The sequence below is a fragment of the Echinops telfairi genome, unplaced genomic scaffold (genome assembly GCF_000313985.2).
Source record: "Echinops telfairi isolate 266 unplaced genomic scaffold, ASM31398v2 ScPeMD7_70;HRSCAF=299, whole genome shotgun sequence".
Lineage (NCBI taxonomy): Eukaryota > Metazoa > Chordata > Mammalia > Afrosoricida > Tenrecidae > Echinops > Echinops telfairi.
Genome location: NW_022103968.1, coordinates 40,680,273 through 40,701,675, shown reverse-complemented (window position 1 = coordinate 40,701,675; position 21,403 = coordinate 40,680,273). Strand labels below are relative to the sequence as shown.

General features: G+C 38.8%; 1 protein-coding gene and 1 non-coding gene across 4 annotated transcripts in view; both read right to left on the bottom strand.

Moving 5' to 3' along the window:
- Positions 1-21,403, bottom strand: part of ATAD1 (ATPase family AAA domain containing 1) — a 51,337-nt gene that overhangs the window by 9,460 nt on the left and 20,474 nt on the right. For all 3 annotated transcript variants that reach the window (XM_045291247.1, XM_004701087.2, XM_045291248.1), the window contains exons 5-8: positions 19,734-19,934; positions 18,957-19,063; positions 8,405-8,494; positions 5,244-5,294 (exon numbers count right to left, since the gene is read on the bottom strand). In XM_045291247.1, coding sequence (XP_045147182.1) covers positions 5,244-5,294; positions 8,405-8,494; positions 18,957-19,063; positions 19,734-19,934 — 449 coding nt within the window. The remainder of the gene's footprint in view (positions 1-5,243; positions 5,295-8,404; positions 8,495-18,956; positions 19,064-19,733; positions 19,935-21,403) is intronic.
- Positions 10,163-10,353, bottom strand: LOC115870056. Its single transcript, XR_004046524.1, has one exon. It is a non-coding gene; the product is annotated as a U2 spliceosomal RNA (small nuclear RNA).

Here is a 21,403-nt window from a genome sequence, read left to right as displayed (position 1 = left end):
TTAGTAATGTGTACTATATTGTTACTAATGTGTACTCTATTGTTAGTAATGTGCACTATATTGTTACTAATGTGTACTATATTGTTACTAATGTGCACTACATACAACGTTGCCATGTGCATTTTGCTTAGGCGGCCATTCTCATGCCACATCCCAAGTCAAAGACTAAATTTACAAAGACATGGATAATAAAAGGCAGTAATAATGAAAATTAAAGAGGAAAAAAGACATCAGCACCAACTTACAAGAGAGTTATTGTGGGGAAAAACTCCATTGTAAGTCAGGGGCTTCCAGTACGCGACATAACATCGCTCGCTATTCAGCAGAGAAAAATGGTCTGTTCAGTCAATGGTATGGGACAACTGGGTATCTACATGGAAAACCTAAAGCAAAGTTGGATTCATATCATGCATCTAGACTTATCAAAGATATCAATGATTTACACAGCAAACTACAGAGGAGCTACAGATATGAAAAAATAAAATTCTACTTAGTAAGTAGCTATGTTTCCCTTTCCCTTCCACCTACACCTGGCTCTCATCTACTCTCTTGATTTGAGAGCATTTTTGATGGGGAAAACAGACAAACACAACCTGATTTCTCCATTATATAATTGAAAGAAAAGGAAGAACAGAGGTTAAGGAGAAGCCTATAATTTAAGAATATTAAACAATACTTTAAAAATTGCAATGTGTGAATTGTACACATATCCTGCACAAAATGGTTTTTTAAAACCTTTTAGGAAACCCAGATTGTTCAATGAAAATAAAAATTACTGTTATAATTATGGTACAAGAATGTTAAAAACCGAATACAGGTTTTGTGTTGTTGTTACAGATGTGATGGACAGGACAGGCAGAGAGAAAGTGGTGAGTACAGCAAGAACAGGACTAGCAACGGGCTAAGAGGCGTTCGGAAAAGGAAATCATAGAAATGCAATCTCTGTGCTTCCGAGCTTAGACAGCACAGTCAAATAGCAAGATAACAAGTTAGGGATAGTGAGGAATAGCATGCTATTCAAATAGATTTGGGTGAAAAAACAAGAGCTTAGAATATATGGAAAATTCTTTTTAACCACGTAATGAAAAAGACCTTTTTAATTTAGTAATAAAGGTTATAACAGGAAAAATAAGTATAAAATCAAAAGGACAAACTAAAAACAAAACTTTAAACCACATAACAGGAAAATGGCAAATACCCTTAATACACATATAGTTCCTATAATTTTGAAAGAAAAATAACAGTATTTTAATAGAAAAATGGACAGGCGTTGGGGAGAGGGGCAGGATTCAAATGATGTAATACTCACTTCATTCCTAAAGAACGCAAATTAAAACTACAAAGAGATACCTGTTCCTACCTATAAGGTTGGCACAAAGTTCTATACCATTCTGCTGGCAAGACCAGAGGGAGAGCAGCATTCTAACACTGCATTGCTAGCAGAGGCTAGATCAACACATGTAAATTAGTATTAAGTACCAAAATCTCATATACTGTAACCTTTGACCTAAACTTTGCTGTCAAAAAAATTCATTCTGCTGTTATTTCTGCATTAAATGTGGAATGATACATTTTTACGAAGTTATTCAATGCTATATTTTTATAACAGACATCTAAGTGAATCAAGTTGAAAGCCATTCAATAGAGCACTGATTAAGTAATAATATACTATACAACAGATATGGAAATTACAAGCTATTATGAAAATACTGCAAAAGCATGAGAAAAAACATTAAGTGTGTGCAGTTTATTATTATGTGTTAAGTAAAAGGAGGAAGGAAATACAAACAGTCTAATTTGTTTGTATAGGCATAACTCCAATCTGAAAAGTTCCAGAATTTTCCAAGTAAACTACTACAGGGGCAGTGAATGATTTAATATGACTCTAGGAAGGTGGAGGAGAATCCTGACATCTGTAAACAGGACTCCCTGGAATGCCATGCTGTTGCATATAAAATGAGCCCCTTGAGCAGCAGGAGGATGGATTCCATTACCAGCAAGAGCCAGGAGTAGAGCGGGTCCTTAGAACCCAAGATTCCTGTGCAGAATACAAAAGGCAGAACTGGGAGTCAGAACATGGACCAGTCTTCCCAACCCAGGAAGCAAGCAGAGCTGGGTGCTTTTGTGTAGGAGTATCTCTGGGCACTTAATTGGGGAAGCTACGCTTGCTGAATGCCTTTAGGCTGAGGATTATTGGATTGGGGTGCCTCCAGGCACTTAATTCAGGGAGCTGGGTTTGCTGACCCACAGAGCTTGATCTGAATGCCTTCGGGTTGAGGCTTCCAGCAGAGTAGTATGCCCCTTTGGGCACTTATTAGCAGCCCTGAAAGAACTTTGTAACAGGTCCTTCTAAGTAACCGGCCTGAGCATTTTACTAGCGTTGTTGTTTGGAGCTATCAAGTTGGGTCCGACTCATAGGGACCCTGAGTAAAACACACGGAAACACCACCTGGTCCCTGTGCCATCCTCACAATTATGATGCTTGAGCCCATTGTTGCAGCCACCATGTCAATCCATATTGCAGAAGGCTGTGGTAGTTTTTGTCAATTTATACTCGTGGAGAGATGGTGTTCCACCTGTCAATCAGGCCTGATTGATGTTTCCTGGGATGTGCAACCTTTTGATATAAAATGCTTGGGACCCCTCCTCTATCTCTCTGCCCCCTCGATTTCCTGCTTGCTGGAACTCTGTGTCTGCCTCCAGGGGCAGGCCCATGTGAACTGCCTCACCCTGGAGCCAACCTGGGAGCTGTCAGCTTCCTGCCATGTTTCCATTGACTCTGGATCCAAGAGACTCTGCACCCATGGGCCTGTGATCTCTCTGCGTCATTGGCCTGCGGAGGGCCCTGGCTAGGATCGGACTTATACACTTGAGTTGGACTGAGCTGGGGTACCTTCTTGATAGAAAATTACTTAATATAAAGTTCTTTCCCTTATACATACATGATTGTCATGGGTTTTGTTTCTCTAGACAACACAGACTTCCTCTTATTCACTGCCCCTCTCCTTTACCAAGCATGGAGTCATTCTCCAGGAACTGGTCTCCCCTGTGAACATGTCCAAAGTCCATGAAATGAAGTCTCACCATCCTTCTCTAAGGGGCATTCAGACTGTACTTCTTCCAAAAGAGATCTCTGTTTATTCTTCTGGCAGTCCACAGTACTTTCAATATTCCTCGCCAGCACCATAATTCAAATGCATCAATTTTTCTTAGATTTACCTTATTCCATGTCCAACTTTCACATGCATATGAGTCAATTAAAAGTATCATAGCTTCATGTCATTCCAACACAAAGAAGGGGAAGAGAGGGGCGGAGGAAGCGGGGAGGAAGAGAGAGACGACGGCACTGGGGGAGAAGGGTACAAATCCATGCAGGGGAAGGGTATTGTTTATATCTCCACAGAAAAGGGAGTGTGAGTGCAGACCACACCACGGTGTGCAAACCCTTGAGGGCAACATAACCATATAGAGCAACTCATAAAACAGAAATGTCTACAGGGCCGGCGGCCCCAATCACAGCCAAACTGAGCCCCCCACTAGAAGTATGTGCTACAGAGGACAACACTAAACCTACAGGTTTGGGAGAGGGGCTGGCATGCCATGCCCACATGGAAGCAAACCAAGGAAAGAGAGTGAGGGACACTTGTCACACCAAGCCCTGAGGACGACGTCCCTGCACAAAGATGCTAAGACACAGATGGGACTATAGGGCTGACAACAGCTTGGGACATAATGTCCCCTCACTGGAACATACCTCGACAGAGGACAATACTGGGGACACACAGCAGGGAGTGAGTGTGTCTGACAACCCCCCTCCCGGGGGGGAGGGGAAACACCAAGAAGAGAACATAACAGGTCAGCAATGGGAGCAAAGCAAAGCAACAAAGCCCCTGGAGAGCCCTCAAAATCTAGCTGAGAGGAATTACTAAGAGGAAGAAGGGCTAGCATGATGGTGGGACAGGAGACGGTAAAAGGAAACAGAGAAAAGATCTAGGAAGCAAAGCTATGGATAGAGGTATAACATAAGTGTGCACTTATGTAACTATATTAATTCATAAAAAGAGGTACTGGCGTAGGTACTTATATTTATATGGTAATACATGGAGAAAGTGGACGGACTTCAGGCCTCTGCTCAAACCATCCACCAGGAGGGTAGGGGGAAGGTGGGGGGAGAAGGGGAGGAAAGGGTACCCGATCACATTGATGGACACATAACCCCCACCCCCATCCCGAGGGGGACGAACAACAGAAATTTGGGTAAAGGGTGACAGTGGTTGCTGTAAGATATGAAAATAATTTATAATTTATTAAGGGTCATGGGGCTGGGGGGGTGGAGGAGAGGAGCTGATACCAAGGGCTCAAATAGTAAATATTTAGAAAATGACAATGGCAACATAAGTACAAATATGCTTGACACAAATGATGTATGGATTGTTATAAAAACTTTAAGAGCCCCCAATAAAATCATCTTAAACAAAGAGAGTATCATGGCTTGGGTCAGGCACATCTTATTTATAACACTTTAAAGAGGTCTTATGCAGATTTACCCAATGCAATGTCACTGGCATTGTAACTTATTAATTTTCTTAATAAACTCTTTAATAATGAATGTCGTCTGTGAATTCTGTATAGTCACTGCATTGGATATTAGAACCCAAAGAAGTAAACCAAAGAACATTAATTAGGACAGCACAACTACTTACCATATATACCATACATACTCGTGTATGGCTGAGTTTTCCAGCACATTTTTAAAGCAATTTTGTGGTAAAATTAGGTGCCTCGGCTGATATTTGGGTCGGCTTATATGCAAATGTATACAGTACTCTAACTTTTGAGCCATGTGGCGGCCTTGTCTACATAAAAACTTAAAAACAAAGGCTACTGATGATTTTGTTTCACTTTATGCTAAACCTGTATTTTGACTTGAAATATTATTCAATTTTTAAAAAACACCAAATAGTAAAACACTTCTGTTTAAAATAAGTCTTTTCTATAACCTGCATAGGTTTAAACAGCTAAGAGAAGACATACAGCTTTTTTGAACTGAAAGGTTATCTCTTAATTACTTCAAATATGCCAATATACTACAGTTACTGAATTATATGCGTAATCACTAGTTTCACACTATTTTAGGTGGTGTTCACCGCTACATTATTCTCAGGTCTTCTTTTACACTTCTAAAATGATCTACGGACATAACCGTGTTTATAGGATGAAGGAAAATGTAATTTTCTACTTACATTTTCATTTTTCAAGATCAGTTTCAGGATTGCTTCTCTCTGTTTCAGAGCCTAAAACCAAGATAATTTTCAGTTAGCTATAAAAAAAGAAAAAAAGGCATCAACTACTTTTCCTGCTGTTCCTTCCTTTCCAATGGTAACCTGGCTAAAGCAAGTCTCGATTCTAGACTAAACTACAGCTGTCAGCAGGAACTGCATTCTCTCACTCTATTCCACCGCCTCACACAGTGACTGGCAATGAATGTTTCCTGAGTAAATGAGTATCTATGAATATAACACCTTTCTTCTAAAGCTTGCCAAATCTCTTTCAAAATTTAAGGAAACTTCTAAAAACTCACCACCACCGTAACATTTTATCAACAATTAGAAGAGATGGTAATACTTCCCCTCACAAGTCCATCTATTTCAACATATAACTTGCATGTTCACTAATTTATATCTGTAAATTTTCACTTGGTGCTATTAGTGCTATGTGCCTATAGATATATATGCTTTTGTTCCCCCAGTGATGCCTCAAATTATTACACCAGAGAAAAGAAACATTAACTCCATTTATAGAATATCTTATACATCCAGGCAGTATAAGTGCTTTTAAAAATTACCATGGCAAAAAAAAAAAAAATTACCATGGCTTGACTCATTCCTATTCCCATAAATATTGACAAAGCAGGGCTAATTAGAGATTATCATATAAAAGTATCTGAAAGCCAAACCAAGACAAACCCTGCTTCACTCAATGCGAGTATCAACAGCAAATGTTAATTCGTTACACAATCACCAATATCTACCATTTGTTGGTACAGTAAATGTTTACTTTGGAGGAATTTTCAGGTAGTCATACAGCAGAGTTATGTAACAAGAAAAAAATTATCTCACAATGAGCAGTGTTTGTATTTTGACTAAAAATAGAAAGGGGCTAAAATTTTCTGTTTCTATGGTCCAAACCCAGTGGCACTGAGTGGATTCAGACTCATATTTGACCATACACAGCATTTCCTAGACTCTATATAGGAGCTGGCCATCTATCTCATCTTTCTCCTGAAGAGGAACTGGTGGGTTTGAACTGCTCACCTTGCAGTTAGCAGTCCAGTGCCTAACCCAGAGTGCCGCCAGGGTTCTAGTTTCTATGGTAACCACAACTGACACCCCATTTGCTATCTCATACAATTAACATCTTAAACTTACATCTCTAATGAATGCTACTTTCCATACTGCTGTATCCTCCTGTTTTCTTCTGCCATACAAAAAATATGTTTCCTACTGGACCACTAGCAAAGACTATCAGTTATCACTGTCTTAAGAGTCGTTCTGGTCAAAACTTAAATGAAAAAAAAAAGTTCTCATGGACTATAAAATAAAATCCACATAGTTCATCTAAACTTGGCTGCAGCCTCCTCTCCATCTACTTGTCTCAGGGTGCTGAGACAAGAAATCCACTCCTAGAGTTTTGCCACTGAACATTTGTTTCTGCAGACAAGAAAGCCCTTCCTTCCTAAGCCCTTCCCTCAAATGCCCACATCTAACCATCCCTCAAGGCCAGCTGGCTGGGTTCTGTAAATCTCGCTGATTCCTTAGATGGAATTAAGCCTCACCATCGCTCAGGTGCTTAGTTCTTTAAACATTCCTTTTTAAAGCATACTTCACTTTTTATGTACCTATCTTCCCTGCTACACATTTCTATTAGGATAGGGGGCATGTACCATCTACCAAAGGTTAGCAGGTAGCTGCCACAAGGATGCCAATAACTATGAGTTATACTACATAATTTTATAGCCTCCCACATTCAACTAAAAGATATCCTAGTTGCTTTATCACTTCAATTTTCAAATAGCATGGTAATTTTATACAGATTGTAAATTTGGTAATATTTTAATTTCAAAATCTGCAAGAGAATGGCAAAGTAAAAGCTCCTGTACATGATTGTACATGACTGTACGGAGTCCATCGTGCACAACTCAAGCAGGCTTTTTCCCTCTTCTTCATCTGAACGTAACAAACCTTAGCATTTGAGATTCTGTGGAACAATTCCAAGGTAGCAATAGTCTATATCCATCTACTTGGGGGCGCGTAGCTTTTTAATGGGGATGCTAGAAAGGAGGCAACACATTCCTAAGTTGAAATATCCTATTGATACTGGACAGTGAATCAGCTTCAACACATGGGGATGTTATGTACAGCAGAAGGCAACCCTGCCAAGCTCTGTGCCAGCACATTAAACCATCACTGTGGCTATTGTGTCAATCCATCTCACCAGAGGTCTTTCATGCCACCCACTTCACCAAGTATGATACCAATCACCAGGGATGATAGCTGTAATCTACAGGCTGTCACTAAGTGATCTTCAGAAGCAGATCACTAAGTGTTTAGTCTAGGGCAGTGGTTCTCAACCTTCCTAATGCCATGACCCTTTAATACAGTTCCTCATGCTGTGATGAGCCTCCCAAACCATAACATTATATTTGTTGCTACTTCATCACTATCATTTTGCTACTGTTATGAATCGGGCGATCCCTGTGAAAGGGTTGCTTGACCTACAAAGAGGTTGCGACCCACAGGTTGAGAACCGTTGGTCTAGATGCTCCCCTGGAACTGACCCACTTGGGGGAGGGTGGGGCAGTTGCAACACACAGCTTTCAGCATCATAGTAAGACAACCACCACAGCACAACATATCGACAAGTCAGTTTTGTATTTGAAGTGATAGCTAATAATCAATTCCTATTACAGGAAAGAAGTTAATCAAATGATCTGTCATTTCTAATTAAGCCTTCAGAGCAGAATAATACTACAACTTCATTCCCTCAATTTTATTCTATGCTAAACCCAAAACAATAATTTAGATTTTCTTATATAACATATTATATCCTAATCACTGAAAATGCTAGACTAATTTGAGGTGAATAAAAACATTCAAGAGTCATAGAAGGCACACAGCAATGATCTTAGGGGTAAAAACAATGAAGAGAAAGGTAAAGAAGAGCACAAAAGACAAAGAAGCAAATGAGCATGGTCCTGGCCTTCTTTCTCCTCTGCCTGTCACAACGACTATAGAATTAGGATGAACAGGAACAAGCACCAAATATCCCCCGCTTGGCATCGCAACCAAAGATGGCCACACATGCTACTATTTAGCCGTTCGTTCTATCAATGACCACCACCCACCGGTTGATTGATATGAAATCTCGTAGGCATTCTTCTCATGATGGCGGAGTCAAGGTCCTGAGGTCGATTAGTGGCTCCCATCACAATGACCTAAATATACAGAGAATACACACAGTAGTAAATTTAACAGTAATTTTCCTTATGTCCATTATTCCTAATAAGAACAAGAGGCTTGAAAGAAATCTGTAAGTCTGACTTTAATCCAGTATAACTCAAATCTAAATTTAAAGTAAATTTAAGTTAACCCTAAATAAATCTAATGACAAGATACCAAAACTGGGAAAATTGACCCATTTCACTGGACAGCTAGTGACTAAATATATGTATAACTGAGATGCAAGTATAATTACTAAAAAAACTTTAATGATTTTAAAACTAACAGATTTTGTACAAAATATAAATGCTTAATGAATAAACACCAAGTGACTAAAAACCATTTATACTAAGGTTGCCGATTTGAGTAACACTAAAAGGTAAAATTTATTTTATCTCTAGTTTTCACATTAACACTATCACTATAAGAACTACAGCTACTCAGTAGCTGAAATAAAACCTCAAATAAACCAACTTTAAGGGAGGGCAACAAAGTAAAAGAAAACATCGATATGCTGAAAAAGATTTACAAAAGAAGTCAGCTGTTCCATTTTTTTGTCATTTAGTCATAAAAAATATACCATGACAACAGGTATCCATTTTAAAAATCAAAACCAGCAAACACAAAGATAAAACTTGCTAATTTCTGCAAGGCTTCAATATTAGTATTGTCAATATTCCATTATGACCTAAAAAAAAAGCATGCATCTGGTATCCAAATGAAATTCATTGATATTCCATGTAAACGTAAAACTCCTCAACATCAGTACATTTTAACCCAAGAAGTCTTGGATTTTTGAAATAATCTCAAATCTAACTCCAAAAATGCTACAATAGCTATCAAATCTATATCCCAGTTCTACTCTTTACATTTAACACTATACAAGCGCCTCAGAGCCAAGTCACTTTCAGTAACTGTGGGAGACTGCCACCTAGCGGGGAAAAACGATCAATTGGGAAAGGTCAGTTCTGTAATGCAGTGCAACTTTTGCTTTTGGGTCACTCGCCCAAACCCAACAGACCTAAAGTCAAAACATGAATCAATGACTTACCTATTTTTTAAAAATCATTTTATTTGGGGCTCATACAACTCTAATCACATTCCATCCATCCATCCATCCATCAATTGTGTCAAACACATTAGTATATTTGCTGCCCTCATCATTCTCAAAACATTTGCTCTCCACTTAAGCCTTTGGCATCAGCTCATTTTCCCCCCTCCCTCCCCGCTTCCCCCTTCCTCCTGAACCCTTGATAATTTATAAATTATTATTTTGTCATGTCTTACACTGTCCAGCATCTCCCTTTACCCACTTTTCTGTTGTCCGTCCCCCAGGGAGGAGGTTCTATGTAGATCCCTGTAATCGGTTCCCCCTTTCCACCCCACCCTCCCTTCACCCTCCTGGTATCCATACTCTCACCAGTGGTCCTGAAGGGATCATCTGTCCTGGATTCCCTGTGTTTCCAGTTCCTATCTGTACCAGTGTACATCCTCTGGTCTAGCCAGATTTGTAAGGTAGAACTGGGATCATGATAGTGGTGAGGGAGGAAGCATTTAGGAACTAGATGGAAGTTGTAGGTTTCATCGTTGCTACACTGTACCCTGACTGACTTGAATGACTTACCTATTCCCCCTCGCCCCCCTATTTTTTTAAAATTCCCCCGAGGGGGTGCACCGTTCCTGGCAATACTGCAATACCAGGTCGATGCGTGGAGTGGACGGAGCAAGCTCCTATTCCATCTCCCTCCTCCAAAAATCCATTTAATATATTGTCCTCGGATAGAGGACGTATCAGATATTAAACTGATAAGAACAGATACTACACTTGATCTTAGGCAAAAGGCCGAGAAGAGATGACACCTATTTTTATTGACTTTCCATAATGCTAGAAAATTAATTTTTAAAGAAAAAAAATTACTATCATATATAAAACAAACCAAATCTTAAGACTAATCAAATGAAATAAATGGTAAAGACAAAAAAAGGAGTATAAATTATTACATTTTTGAAATAAAGTCTATTAATCATTAACAGAGATTCAAAGTGATATAAGAACTGAGTGCGCAAAGTCACAAAAGCTACTCTGGGCTTGAGGCAGTATAAGAATGGTAACATAGAATATGAAAAGGTAGAAAAGGGTCAAGAATTCCAAATATATCTAGCACAACATGGCATTAATGCATATGAACAGGATAACTGCAGATAGGAAACATCAAGAATGACTGAAAACACTTGCAGTTTCAGTGAAAGAAATGTTAAAGAGTGCTTTTAAGGCTCCAAACCCAACAACCTTTACATATACACTGGCGCTTCTTTTCCCATGCACTTAAGACCACTTCATGTATGAGGGTAAGTAAAAAAGTATTGCTACTGGGATTCCAGCTCATACACGTACAGACTGATGCCAAAGGAAACGTTTAAACAAGCCGCTGTGATCAGTGATGGCTGCTGTCAAGTTCTCGCAATACTTGATTTGTCTTATTCTCATTACAGTGTCTTCAAAAAGAGCATCCAATTCAAAACAGTGACCTGAGGGAATCTGGGTAAAGAAGTCAGTTTGTGAGATTTATGGCAAATGTTTTTTAAGATTCTAAAGGGGTCACGACAGATTTTCTTGAAGTTCACAGGTTAATCATAGGGGCTTCTGATAAGTATGTTTTAAGAAAATTAAGAACTGCTTTGGTTAGAAAAAGGCCAGGAAAATTGTGCTAAGACATTTTTTATATTTACAACAACGTGCCTGCTCATTCTTTTGGAAAACCTATCCCATCCATCCTACAGTTCTGTATCTTAGCCTTTCAGGATTTCCTGTTCTGCCAAGTGGGAAACAGAGGACCGGGAAGAGAGTGTATGTGGGCAAATTCTTTATTCACATATAGTATTTAAGAAGCCTTGGAGGCCAGAATTGAGTGGAGGGAGGCCTTCACATTTGTGAGTTCGAGACGTGTACCAGAGACATTCTTATAATTAAAAATAATCCCCACAATATCCTCCCATAAAAGTGCTACCTTAAAATTACCTCTTACAAGCACGTGGCTGATTGCTATCTAGTCAGCACCTTTGTTTATAGGAGCAGACATGTTGCTCTCCCAGCTCAGGGGACAATCACTCCCCCATCCCTATTCCTCCAACGAACTCAGGCATTAAGATACTTCCCACTTTGTTATATATGTGGTTATCTGTAATTAGCGGGGCTTGTATGCCCTAAGACTATATAAATTGGTATAAGAATACATTCTCTCTCTCTCTCTCTCTCTCTCCAGGACCTGGTTCCTGATACCATGGAGGTGATCACTCCCAAAGTTTTGTCTGCCTATTAATTCCTTGACTTCAATTACACAACCATCGCTTAGGACCCATCGGGATGTGGGCTGCATCCCACAGTGCTGAAAGAAAAGATAGTTAAGTCCCTTGAGGATGCCAAAAGTGCCAATTTGATATAGGTAAAGAGCAGAGCATGGAATTCTTTAAGGAAAGGTTAGAGATGAAAACAGTGCCTTCCGAGTATATAGAGCTAGACGGAGGATATATTTTTTTAAAACTGCCATTTTGATAATGATGTTAATAAAGGTTGCTTGGATTTCATGAAATACTTTATGGCTAAATCTAATTAAGTCAAATTATTCATCCACTAATTTATTCAGATGAATAATTAAGTCAAATTATTCATTCACTAATTTATTCAGATGAGCTAAAATTAAAAATGGAAAGCAGTACTTATTATTTAGTAGTTGGGAAACAAAATTAACACATCTCCTGGGCATCAGTTGTGTAAATCAGAGCTTTTTTAAATCTTTAACACAAAATACGAAGATAAACTTTTTAATAAGTTTGAGAGCTAACATAATTTGATCTGAACTTATGTCTCAACGACTTTAAGAATACACCAAAGGCTCAAGTAGAAAGATGTTTTGAGAATGATGATGACAACAAATGCACAAATGTGCCTCACAATGGATGTATGTATGGATTGTGATTAAGAGTTGTACGAGCCCCCAATAAAATGATTTTTAAAAAGATGTTTAAAATGATCTGATATATGGATTCAATCCCAACTAATATAATAATAAAACAAGTTTAAAATAATAATCAATACCCTTCACATCTTTCCAGATGAAAAGCATACCCTCAGCTACTTGGTTTCTAACACTGGTGAGGGGTTTAATCGGGCTGTTCTCCATTCCTGTTCTCCACACCAAATCACATTTGTAAGAAAGTGCTAAAGTTATGTGGCTCTACCCGCAGTCACACAACTTTAGAAAAAGGTGTTTGGCTCCTAAGAAAAGTATGCATCAAACTACTAATTCAAAACTAATAATGAGAATTTTAACTCCTCAACCAAAAAAAAAAAAAAAGTTAAAAAATGTTACTCAACTTTAACAAAAAAGGGGAGTAATCTTTATTTGTTTCCTCAAATCAAAATGAGTCAATGAAAACAGTACTGCTGTTAGTGTAACAAGGAATTATAGTCTAAAAACTCAGTTCTTAATGTGTGCTCTATCAAAATTATGTTGTGGAACTCTGGTTAGGTGTCTCTGATGTATACTTCACCCAATTACCTCAATTTTGTACACTTTAAACAACTTGGGGTAGTTACATAATCTGGTGTCAATTCGAGGATTAAGAGCGTAGGGGTGGAGTCTAGTCTGTCAATCAGGATATAGCCAATGAGGCCTCTGTGTGGGCCTGGCCTTCTCCTGAGGATTCTGGGAACTCCTGTATTTCCTCCTTGGAGGCAGAAGGCTCTCTCTCTGCACACTCCCTGCAAGACAGCCCTGTGTAGAAGACACATGGAGAGAGGCTGACGGAGCCAGAGCTGAGCCACATGGAGACCCCTGCCAGTGCTGAGATGCTTACACCGCCACTGGATCCACAAGAGCTTCCACCCACTGGCCTGTGCTCTTCCTGCATTCAACGTCATTGCATGTGTCCCATGAGTCTGAAGACTTTATAGATTAGTATTTGACATATGGGCTAATATCGTACTTTTGGTTTTGATCTGGACTGGGCTGGGATGTATTGTCAATATTCAATTGCTCTTGCATATAAACCTCTTTCTTATACACATGAGTGTCTATGAATGTTTCTCTAATCTATCCAGACTAACACACAGCTAGCTGAACACTAGACCCTGAATATAATATTAAAAGATTTTCTCTTACAAGGCCCAACTACCCAATTTTCTAAGCGCTTCACATCTCATTGCTTAGGCAGACACTTGAGCAAGTTGGAAATACCTCCACTGACAGGGTTTATCAGGGTCAGTTAGTAATAGAAAATGTTTTGATGTTTCCTAAAACACATATGTTTTACACGTGACCTGAAGTTACTCCCACTATGCTTCTTCTCTAACCATTCAACGAAAAGCTTAAGACAGCTTTCACTTACAATGAGACTATACTCTTATAAAGGTGATACAGAAAGACATGTTGTTACATGTTCTTAATTTCCTCTTAAAAGTGATATGGTTCAGACTTTTGATTTTGTGCAATGTGGTGGACTTAAGATATTCTTAAACCCTACTGTAAAACATTAAACAAACAAAAAAATACCCCAAGCAAATTAATTGACAAGTCTGAAAAAAAAAAAAAGGGAAAAAAATACTATATGGTGCCAGCAGAGAACCTTTTGCAAAAATTGAGGTAGATAAGCAAAGGTAGAAGTGACCACACACAATACGTCCACGTTCAGAGTGGAGTGTGCATTGGATATCTTACAGGTTAGAGTGCTTGAGGAGATCATCACTCTGCATATAACCAGGAGTTATATTCTCTGGCCCTGTGAACAATGGTGAAATCTTAGAAAACCCATTCCCTAGAGGCAGGTTTAATATGTAGAACAGAGATGTAAATTTGAGCAAACACAAGCGCATGCACACACGCGCGCACCTCTTGAGAAATATTTTGAGATTTCAAGGTTCATAACTAGTAAACCTGGATCTTGGGTCTAAATCTATTTGTTTTAGGGGGAAAATCTGACAGAAGCCAAAATTTCTTTAGCACAAATGACCTGCAACGTAGGCACCACAGAATTCATACACACAATTCTACCACTTATGAGGGGCTTCCAAGGGTTTGTGGAAAAAATAAAGTTAAAAGACAATGAAAACTTCCTATGAATTTTCTGAAGCCCCCTTGTATAATCCGCAGGCACTTTATAAGCATTTGACGTGCATGCGTTCCTTAAAACTGTACAATTCTTCAGCGGATTTCATTCTTCCTCCTTTATGTATCAGTCCCACGACAAGATGCATCAACACAGTGGCTGCGGGAATGGGCTCAAACGTTACGAGCTGAAAGGACGGACAAGCCTGGGCGGTGCTTTGTTCTACAGCATATAGGATTGCCATGAGTCAGAAATAACTCGATGGCACCGAATAAATAATTTGTCTCAATTAGCTCAATAGGAATGAGTTTGGTTTGTGATTTTTCTTTGTAAATATTATCCCTGCTATACAGATACAGAATGATTATATCAACTAGCCAAGGTTAATACAACTAATGGATGCCGAAGGTTTAATGGAAACCTGAGGAATGTCTAAGAGTCCATCAAAAATTGCTGATATGCCTAACAAAGGCCTATCACTTAGTAAACTGATATCGGCTGGAAGAGTCCCTGAAATGGTTGCCCTAAGTTAAACTTTGAGCTTAGAACTGAAGAAACTCCTAGAAGTCACATTTAGTCAAGTGACAGATTGGACTACAAAACAGACCGCTGTCCATCTAAGTTTTCTCCTCTTAAGCAAGCAACTACATGGGACAAACAAGTCACATGTCCCCCAAAGCAACGATGAGAAGACAAAGGAGGACAAGGAAACCTGCTCCAAAAGGCATGAAACACAGACTGGAAATGAGAAGGTGACACACCAAGAGCTGTGACCAAATTACAGAAAGAAGATGTCTATAATTTGTCAAATTGAACCCTAATGTGCTATGTAAGCTTTCATCTAACACAATAAAATATACTTTAAAATATGGCCTGATAGATTTGGAAAAGAACCTTAGTTTCTAGTACCAAAAAAGTATAACTGAAATAAGGTAAACGAAAAAGTAAACCGCAGAGGATATCCAACTGAATTTTGATTTAACTTGCAAAAAAAAGAAAACTACCTAGGATATAACACAGGGACAGATATGTTCTTTTAAAGTTAAAAGATATGGACTATAAAGGTACATTCAGATGGCAATCTATAAAGACACACTATATGAAATGTAGAAGCAAATATTTAAAGAAATATTGATTCTCAATACATTGTTAAACAAAAAAGACAAAAATGAATTACAAAACAGAAAGTAGCTTTACAGCTAAAAATAACAAATGAACTTTCTCACCCCTTTTCCATGAGATCTAAGGAGGTGATTCATGAAAATAACTAGGGGGTGGGAGTGGGTGTGGGATCCTAGGATTTCCTTTCTCAATAGATGACAAATGCCCCCAACAAATATGCAGATGAAATATTTTCTTTTCTTTTAAAATATATTACTTACCTGGCACATAAGTAAGGAATAATCAGGACAAGAACTAATTGAAAGTGGGAACCAAGGAGATAGAATGGAGCCAATTTGCTCTTTAGAAGCATATTCCAAATGTAGGGAACTTAGCTTTGGTTTTTAAAGCCTTTCAGGGGAAGAGACAATTCTAAGGATAAAAGACTGCTTTGTGTTCAACGAAAAGGCTTAGTGTACGGGAGAACGAATGTGGACAGATTCCCTCCGTCACCACCAAGGGCCTGTACAGACAACTGCCTGTCTTATGTTACCTTGGTGTTGGGGGAGGTAATCTCCTCTGAAAATACCCTTGTCGGCTCTCCAGGTGTTTAGTCCAAATCTGCCTTACTTTCAGCCAAGAATGTCATTTAAATCAGTCCTGGCTTGGTAGTGCCCCTTGGGCACCTGGCAGAAACAAATACAAACCATTTTAGAGAAATCTATCTCTAACCCAGACCTCAAAGAATTTCCTCTCTCAGAAACTGATAGATAAAAGGAGGGAAGTAGGAGGCAAAAATAAACTAAGCAAATCAATTAAAAGGGCACATGAACTGATATCTCTTTTTAAAAATAAATAAATACTGATCTGATAGTTGAAAACCCTTCCTTGGTGGTGCCTCAGAACTCCTGACCTCTGAGACACGAATCATGTTCGGACACTATGTGACAGTAAGGTTTGCCTTTCTTCCCTGAAGGAGGAGGCGGGTGTAAAGGGGCACCACAGGCATGTTTTCAGGGAGATGAGCTTCAGTAAAAAGAACTCTTGAAAGTTGAGGACCTGGAAATATAAAATTCTGTGAATCCATTTTGAAGTCCACTGGGCTAATAGACTAAGTGTCAAAGGTAAATGAAGTACCTCAATACACAATAAGAGAGTGATCACAAGCGGCCAGGCCACATAGTCTTACTTATTGTTAATGGTCCCAGTACCGAGAAAACTCCCAAAGCTTGTCAATGATATTGGCTTTTCATTGACATGTCAGAAAATTATTGTCAATAGGAGAAAATAACATGTCTCCAATTCTTGCAACTTTGAGATGGTTTGCTTATTTTTGGAAGATAGAAATTTAATGTATGCCGAAAACAAATGGATCTACTTTTTATTAAAGGATAAATAATATGAAGAAATTGGGGGCTTGGCAAAATTATGAGATCCCATTTTTAGATCCCTTTTCAGATTCTTCAATTCTTTAACTTATTTCCAATTCTCTTCTAACTCACTGTCACTGAGTCAATTTCAACTCTTGGGAACACAATAGGACAGGGTAGAACTGTCCCAACCAGTTCCAAGGTGCTAACTCCTAACAGGAGTGGAAAACCTCATCTTTCTCCCTAAGAGTAGCTGGTGGTTTTGAACTGCTGACCTTTCAGTTAGCTGCCCAACTCATAAGGCACTGAACTATCATGGTTCTGTTTTTCATAAACTACTACAGTGATGCCTCCATTCCCACTACTGTCCCCAGACACCTACATTTTAACACTTTCACAGGCATACATTGCCCAACCAACATTTTCAGTTTCTCAGAGTTTCCAGAAAGTCACTATCTCAATTGTATTATGTGCTAACACCTACTGGGGACATGTGTAGCCAAAAATCTGAAGTGGGCCTCACCTCACCAATGCTGCCAAACAGAGTCCACTGGGACACGTGTGTCTCACATGTACACGACCTCAAAAAACTTTTTTCAGGGGAGGTGGAAGGGAGGGGGAAGGGAAAAAAGGAAAATGAGCTGATTCTGGGAACCCAAGAGGAAAGCGAATTTTGGGAATGACGGCAACAAATGTATAGATGTGCTTTACACAATTGATCTATGTATTGTGATGAATTGTATGAGCCCCAATAAATTGATAAAAAAAAAAACCAAAACTTTTTTCTTCTTAAAAAAGGGGGAATTAAAACAAAAAACATGCATGAGGTGCACACACACATACACACACCCAACAAGCAGAAGTATAAGATTTGAAAAACACATCACCTAACTGAAGCCAAACTTAAATATGAAAGCAACTGGCCAGGGAGACTATCCGTAAGTGCACTGTAACTGACCAACAGGGAATGCCGTACATTCCTTGGAACACGTTTTAGGAAATATGTGAAGTGTAAAGATAGAAATAATTGTGAACTTGTGTGGTGCATGTGTGTTTAAAGCTAAAAGATTTTATCTAGGTCATAGGTTCCAAACTTACTTGGCCTTATTGCCCTCTTTTCAGAAGAAAAATTACTCAGCATTCCCACGGCCATTACAAACCTTTGTACTGCAGCGTATAATCCAGGACAAAGTGTAGGTTTTTGCAGAGCCCTGGACAGATTCAGTGCCCCATGAGTGGGAGATATCACCCACTTAGGGAAACAATGATTTAGGTGATGAGATTTAGAATGGGATTTTCCCGTGTTTTTTTGAATCTTGTGATTTTTCTCCAGTAAAGTGTACCAATAAGGTATTTCTTAAAAAGGACAATTAAACCACAAAGTGGTCAGGGAAAAGCCTCATGTTTTTATCCCTCCACCGGGATGGAGAAAGCCAGGGAAGCATGAGGACATGTAATGGGTGAGAAAGTGTGTACGTTGCAACAACCAGTGAAAACAAAGAGTCATAGGAACAGAGGGTAACTGGTTACAGCAAATTCAAATAAGTGGCAAAAGAGTTAAGAGTAAGAATAATAAAAAAAGAAAATGTACATTTCCTCGTCTTTGGCATAGTAAGTTCTGTAATTCTGTGGAGAACATTTCCCCTAGTTTTTTCCCCTATTGCATTTGTCTAAAGCAGTTAGGTAATCTATTAGCATTTAGATAACATAAAAACCTCTAAATGGATGAAATTTATACATATCATATTCTCTAAGATTTTCATCAGTTAAATGTCAAAGTATAAATAATTGTGAAAATTTGTGTAAAAATGTGTATACCACGCATGCGCCTGTACTTTACTGGCCACAACAACAGAACTATGAGAAGATTACTTTCACCTACCTGGCAGCTGTGATCAGTATCCAATCCATCCCAGAGACTCATGAACTGAGCTTTCATCATGGCTGTAGCTTCATGATCAGAACTTGAACGATTCCGCAGGAAAGAATCTACAAGGCGCAAAAAAAGAGTTAACCTAAGAAATGAAAAAGGAACTGTTTTTAAATGATCTCAAATCATTTAAACAAACATAGAAACTATTAAAAATTACAAGGGAACAGACTTAATTATGTTTCCTCAGGAGATTATACTGATATCCTGAAATATTTTGAGTAAATGATTCAGTAAGCTAAATTACAATTTGTTATCTTGACTTCCCAAAATTACATTTATGTCACCATAGGTAAGAGAAATAAAATACTTGGTATTGAGAGACTGGAATATAATTACCTAAGCAGAGCTTTGGGGAAAGGATGTGAGACTAGGAGTTTCGCTGCACAACCCAGGGATATTCACAGCATACTGGGATGCTGGGTTCTCTGCTTGATTAATACCAAACCCCAAACTCACTGCCATCGAGCCGATTCTGACTCACGGAGACCCTGCCAAGCAGAGTAGAATAGCTCCCTGTGAGTTTCCAAGACTGTCCGTGTTTACAGGAGAAGGCCTCATTTTTCTCCCACAGAACAGCTGGTGGTTTCGAACTACTGTCCTTCTCATGAGGAGCCACTATGCCACCAAGGCTTGCTTTATTAATAGGGCTGATTAATTAAAATTAAATGTTTATCTAAATACCAACTTTAAAAATGATTTTTTAAAGTGATCACATAGAAAACATACCTATTTCATCTATAAAGATAATAGATGGCTGTAACTTCATAGCAAGGGAGAAAACAGCAGCAGCCAATTTCTGAGATTCCCCATACCACTTATCAGTCAGTGTTGAAGGCTGAAGGTTAATAAATCGACAGCCTGCCTCTTTGGCTGTCGCCTTGGCAATCAGTGTCTTGCCACAGCCAGGAGGCCCGTAGAGAAGAACACCTGGGAACAGACATGAACGTGGTGACATTATTTCCTTTAAGAGACTGAGCTGTTTGCTTTATTTGACAATCCACATAATCAATTCTGCCTAGCTTAACATGTTTCCTAATATTTGAGTGTGGTTTTATTAGTCTTTTTTAAAAGCATAAACTATAGAATAGTAAGAAAAATATATACAAGTAATGCCCTACTTAAAACATAGTTGAAGTTTTTTGTTTGTCTTTTTTTTAGTTTCCATGAACCTTATTTTTCACTAGTACCTCAGTAGTAATACAGACTGCAAACAATGTTGTGGCACATAATTTACTGGTGTTGACATACTCATGCCAACCCCCAAAGAAAAATGTGTAAAATTTATAAAAACATTGATTATAAAAGGCATTAATAATAAAAAAATTTTAGGAGGATTCGACTTATATCAGAACCAACTTATGATAGAGGAACAGAACCCCATTTTAAGTAAAAATATTTTGGAAATCCAACACATATAATGAAGAAGAAAAACCATGGTTAATAGTTGTATTCATAAATTTGTAGAAAGGACGGTTCTACATTTTAATGATATGTACGTGGGAATTTATAGTTTTGTTACGCCTTTCCTTCCATGAGAAAAATCCAGTTCAATAAATACTATTATCCAAGCTTATACTATTCTATCAATGGTTGACAAAAATAATCGAATGCCCTTGACCTTCACAAGCTGTGTTAGGTTTATTGTGCCCACCTGGCCAATAGGAACAAGTGGAATTATTCAGGTCACAGTTTGATTGGAGAGCAAGGCTCTGCAAGGCCACCCACCTCTCTCTAGCTCCCTGATCAGACCAGTGTGCTACTGCTTTTGCTAGTTCTCTGCCTCAACCTGTGTGCTATACTACCTGTGGGCCCCGCCAATCCATGGATTGTGTAGCTGGAGCTTGAGGCTCCTTTGAGACTTGCTTCGCCACGCTGCTGGTGCATACATAACTTCAGGCTGGTGGATTCTGTCACCTTGCATTACTTGAGTTCAATAGATATTCCATCTGGGCCTGCTTAGCTAAGCTCCCCAGGTACTGACTGTTGCTGACCCACCCTGCTGTTCGCTGCCTGTGGGCAGACTCTGCCAGCCTTGCCTCAGAGAGGACTCCACTATCTGCTTCCTTGACTTTGGACCCAGCAATCCATGTGAGTTGAAGGAATTCCGATATATTAACTGTTCCACGAAAAAGTGAGTTGAACTGAGACCCTCTGTACTGCTGTGCGGACTAATTAGCTGTTATATCCCTATTTGCTGTATAAACCCATCCATTAAAAAAAACACACAACAAAAACAATATATATATAAAACCAAAGTGTCCTGGTTTTGTTTCTCGAGAGAACCCTGCCTAACACACAAGCTAATAGAGCATGCAGTTTGATTACCTAAAAGACCGCTTCAAACCACATTGTGGCAAAGTCTTTGCTTTTGCTCAAAAACTAAGTTTTGAAAAAAA